The 4,757-nt window shown below is 45.2% G+C and overlaps 1 protein-coding gene across 1 annotated transcript; it reads right to left on the bottom strand.

The window, feature by feature from the left end:
* Positions 1-424: 424 nt before the first annotated feature.
* Positions 425-1,461, bottom strand: LOC133895669 (zinc finger A20 and AN1 domain-containing stress-associated protein 11-like). Its single transcript, XM_062336135.1, has one exon. It carries the CDS (start codon positions 1,278-1,280, stop codon positions 798-800), a length of 483 nt encoding a protein of 160 aa, XP_062192119.1. The 5' UTR covers positions 1,281-1,461; the 3' UTR covers positions 425-797.
* Between the last annotated feature and the right edge of the window lie 3,296 nt (positions 1,462-4,757).

Here is a 4,757-nt window from a genome sequence, read left to right as displayed (position 1 = left end):
GGGTGGCCGGGCTAAAAGCCTTTCAAGTTCTGGGCTCTCCTCTGGCCAGCGTGGTAACTACGTGGATCCATACTCAACTGAGATGGATGGTCGCATCGAAAGAAACTAGTGAGGGGAGCTCTCGCTGTCCGAAACGGCCATTCTAACCAGCCTATGACCCAGTTAAAAATCCCATTGCACCAAGCCACTATCTCCTGACATCAGTTTACTTGTCATCAGTTTTTTACTATAGCAATACCTTGCGTTTTTCTATAAACGTAGATAATAATGATGTCAAGTAAAATAGAGAAACAGGGATTGCTATATGATGATGACACAAGTGCACCTACCAATCAACAAGCAGCTGAACCAATCCATCCAACCATAAACATCAATGATTTAGCAGTCATGACAATCCACAACCAATAGAATGAGAAGAAGATAGTAGTGGCTCAAGCTGAGTGAATAATAGATAGATGCCAAATATTTTATACAAAAGAAAATTAAATAGAGATTGTGATCGTAGGACAACACACCAAACTCCATCTCTTCCTCTCCACCCCCAACCACCGCTATAACAACATTATCGTATCACTGTTTGTTTCATCCTCCTTCCTGCCTGCCTGCCCGCTGCCCCCATGATCTTCTTTTTCTCCCTCCTTTTCTTCTTCTTTATGAAATTCTCAAGAACAGCACGATAACGCCATAGACCACCTTTAATTTCTGTAAAGGAAAGAAAGAACAGAGAAAAGGAAGGAGTGTGGAAACTGTAGAGGGATCTCTGTCGATCTCCGTCGATCTCTGTCGGTGTCCTCCTCTCAGAACCTAACGATCTTGGCCGCGCGCACGACGGGGTTCTCCCTGGCGATGGCGTCCCTGCCGACCGACTTGTAGTCGAAGCTGCACTCGTGCCGGTCCGAGTAACGGTGCGCGCCGCAGAACAGCTCGCCGCACCGGCATCGGAACCCCGTCAGTCCCACCCGCTTCCGGCAGCTGTGGCACCGGTTGACCGACGACCGCAACGCCTTCGCATCCACCGGCCCAGCTGCCGGCCGGTCAACGGCCAGAGAAACCGGCGCCGGCGCCGGGATAGGAGCTGGCCTCGGCTTATCGACCAGCGGAAACACCGCCGGAGACGAAGACGAGGAGGGAGACGGCGGGGCAGCGTTCGCCAGGAAGCAGTTCTGGCAGAGGTTCTTGGTGGCCGGGTTGCCGGGGAAGCCGCAGCTGTTGGCGCAGAGCGTGATCTCCGGCGCGTGCAGCTCGGTGGGCTCCTCCACCTTCTTGTCGCGCTGCGCCATGAGCCTAGAGAGAGGGCGTGTGTAAGTCACACGCGACGGCTCGGAGCCAGCCAAGCAAGCAAGATGCTCTGTTCCGGACTCCGGAGACGATGGAGGAGAGGAGGCACGGCTTTGGGCTCTGGCTCCAGGGAGGGGGGGGGGGATGGGTTGGGAGTGGATGCGAGGCGAGGGGTGTAGGAGGAGGAGCGGGGCACTTTATCGCGGAGAGGGAGGAGACGGGCGGCGTACGCGTCCCTGGGCCGACGGGCGACAGCGACGTCGGCCGCGGGGTTATTCCCCGTAGGCGCGGTGCGGAATGGCGGTGTTGCCCCTGCCTGACAGCAGCGGTTGGTTGAGAACTAGGCGTCGCACGGCACACGGGTGGACTCGGTAAAGAAAGAGTGGGTGTGGAACGGACTTTTGTATGCGCGAGCGTACGGAGTGAAACGCACAGATTTAAACGGTCCGTTTCTTACTAGGTAAGGAAAGAAATGCACGGATGTGGTGTGATGCAAGCGGAAGCGGGCGCATATTCATCTTCTAAGAGACTCCGGTACGACACGTTGATGTACCCATATATTCACGCTAATATTTATTTATTTACACAATATCTACTAAAAATTAGAGATACATAATTTTTAAAGATAGATGAAGTCATCACATACATCTAGTTATCGATGGTGTGATAAATGGTGACGTTTTAAGAGAGAATAGATTAGGATATTTAAAAATATAAACTAAATTGGTTTTAAAAATTTTACAAGATAAATCAATCTCAATTTCTATCTAAATGTATTCTAAGTTTATCTAGTATATCTATTCTTCCGCTCAAAAAGATTGCAATATACTCTAGCAAGATAAATTAAAAAAATTTAAATACGGAAACGTAAATAAGATAGAGAGATAAGCTCGGTACAAGTGATTTTTATCCATTGGTATCGATAACATAAATGTCACCCATAATTCAAGTTGAAGCTCCACAAAGGATATGCTGCTCGTCGCCAAGTCTCTTTCGATCACGGCTCTTGAGCTACCAAGTCACTAAAATAATGTCTCAAACACAATCAGTCACTAAGCCACCAAAGTAAGATCTCACCACTAGCATCTCTTTCAATCATTTGCTATTGTGATCACTTCGGAGCTTGAGCTACCAAAACAAGGGTCTCCTCGTCTCTGTACATGTGTCGCCGCTCCACACCAAGTCAGAGAGTCAATAAGCTTGAGCCACCAAGACCCAAGATGTCGACAAGTCACCAAGGTTTCAAGACACTGACGTACCACTCGATATAAGCTAAGATCACTCCTTGATCCCTTATTCAAGCTACAGCACCTAGCTATAACTCACTTTAGGCCTATAAGCACTAAACACTATCTAATCTTATATTTAATCGCCTTGGATAATCACTTTAAGTATTTTTGTAGCTTAGATATCTTCTCAAATGTGTATTAGCTTCCTCTATACTACAGTAGCATGCCACGTCTTCAAATGACTGAGTAAAAAGGTATTTATAGGCTCAAACCCGCCAACTAGCTATTTTTCCAAAAGTTGTTAACACCGGATGATCCGGTGAGAACAATAGTACTAATACTGTATCATCCGGTGAGTACAACCTCAGGAACTAGTCGTTGGACTTCCACTCAAAGTCTCTGTGAACACCGGACACTCCGATGTGCCTTCAAATCTATCACTAGGGCTTTTAGTGAGTTAACTTTAGTCATCCGATCCTTTACAGTCTCTCTGTGTAAAATGTTTCGGTGCATTCATCCGATGTTCATTCTATTCATACCGGATCATCTGGTGAGTTAAACATTCTCTTATTTTTCCTAAAAATGCTCTTGTGCAACTATCTCTGTGATCATCAGACTATACGGTGAGTTAATCTTCATTCTTCAACACTTGCAGTCGTCTCTACAAGAAATGCTCCGGTGCTATACTCTAGCATGTACAAACTAAGCACCGGACTTTTCGGTGGGTTGATCTTCAGTCTTCTGTACTTGCATTTTTCTCTGCGGAGTATCTCTGCAAGAAATGATCCGGTGTTATCCTGTACAGATCACCGAACTATCCGGTGAGGTTCTCAATCTTCTCCCTCTTTATCAGAAATATTATGGTAAGTTTAACCCACAGAACACCAGACAATCCGATAAGTCTATCAGCCTCTGTGTACAATCCTTCGATGAGTATAAACTTCTAAATAACAGATTTTTTGGTGAGGTCAATTCGCTCGGGACTTCTCTAATTCAGTCCAACTTTATCTCGGTTGTAGTAGCTTTTTCATGTATTGCATCTATAAGATCTATTAACATATATTCTTGACAAACATTTTAGTTCCGATGACGATATTGTCATTAATCACCAAAATTATAATCATAGTTTAATAGGATCATTTTCGTAATCTCCTCTTTTTAGTGATTGATGACAACATAATCAAATTCTTATTGACAGATACGTGATCTACCATAAAAGAAAATAGTTGTGATCAGCAGTATGTGAACAGGACATATGTACGGTGTTTGGATGGTGAGGTTTTGGCTTCACACTTACCGGTTTGTTTGAAGGCTAAGTTTTATTTAGGTTGGAAGCAAAGATTGTCCCAGAACGGTCATGAGCAAAAATTGTATAAGACGGGAATACTCATAAATTATTGAGTGATCCTAAAGTACATGATTTATGTCGTGCAAACAACATTTGTAATGTACTTTCCAACCTACTTTGAACCCATCAACTCTTTTTTTTCACACTCTCAGCGAATTTACTTTGAAAAGACGCCGAGTCGTTGTTTCTACCGACGGCGAAACACGCTTCTCGTCGTAGTAGTGAGAGGCATTGGCGGACCTCATTGGATTCAAGGGCATTCAGTCCAATTATTTTGCAAAAATTTATGTATATTATATATATATATGTGTGTGTGTGTGTGTGTGTGTGTGTGTGTGTGTGGCATATATTCATGTATACAAGTAATTGGGTCAGAATCTCATCTTCCTGTTCAAACATAGCCTTTAATCGGCCCGTTTACTCTCCCCACGTTTCTATCTATAGGCCCAGCCCAAAAATCATATGTATCATTTTGCTTGACTTAGGGAGGATCCATCCTCATTTGCATCAAGCAGGCGGGAGCAACAACACCACAACTGCAATTCCCCATCCCCTCCCAAAATCTCTACCCACAATCCCCAATTCTCCATTCCCCCATTCGCAAGATCCCAAATCCAATTGCGTCTCTCTCTCTCTCTAACCCTCTCTCAGTGGCTGACGGACGATGCCACGACAGGCAAGTGGGTAACGAAGGACGCCAGGACGGTGGACGAGGAGCATAGCAACCAGCAGGGGGTCGGGTGGCTCTTGAGGCCACAGTCGGTAGCGGGAGAACCATGCGTGTTAGCTAGGTAGGACAACAACTAGCCAACTAGGTAAGCACATCTAGTTTTTCAGCTAGATTTGGATGTTGTCATTCATATATTGCACTGTACAAAGAGCATTTTAGATTTTAGATACAC

This window comes from Phragmites australis, chromosome 16, assembly GCF_958298935.1.
Source record: "Phragmites australis chromosome 16, lpPhrAust1.1, whole genome shotgun sequence".
Classification (NCBI taxonomy): Eukaryota; Viridiplantae; Streptophyta; class Magnoliopsida; order Poales; family Poaceae; genus Phragmites; species Phragmites australis.
This window is presented reverse-complemented; position numbering and strand designations above follow the sequence as displayed.

Bases quoted from the DNA above. Each gene is read 5' to 3' on its own strand.
- LOC133895669 (XM_062336135.1), bottom strand. From the start codon at position 1,280: ATGGCGCAGCGCGACAAGAAGGTGGAGGAGCCCACCGAGCTGCACGCG.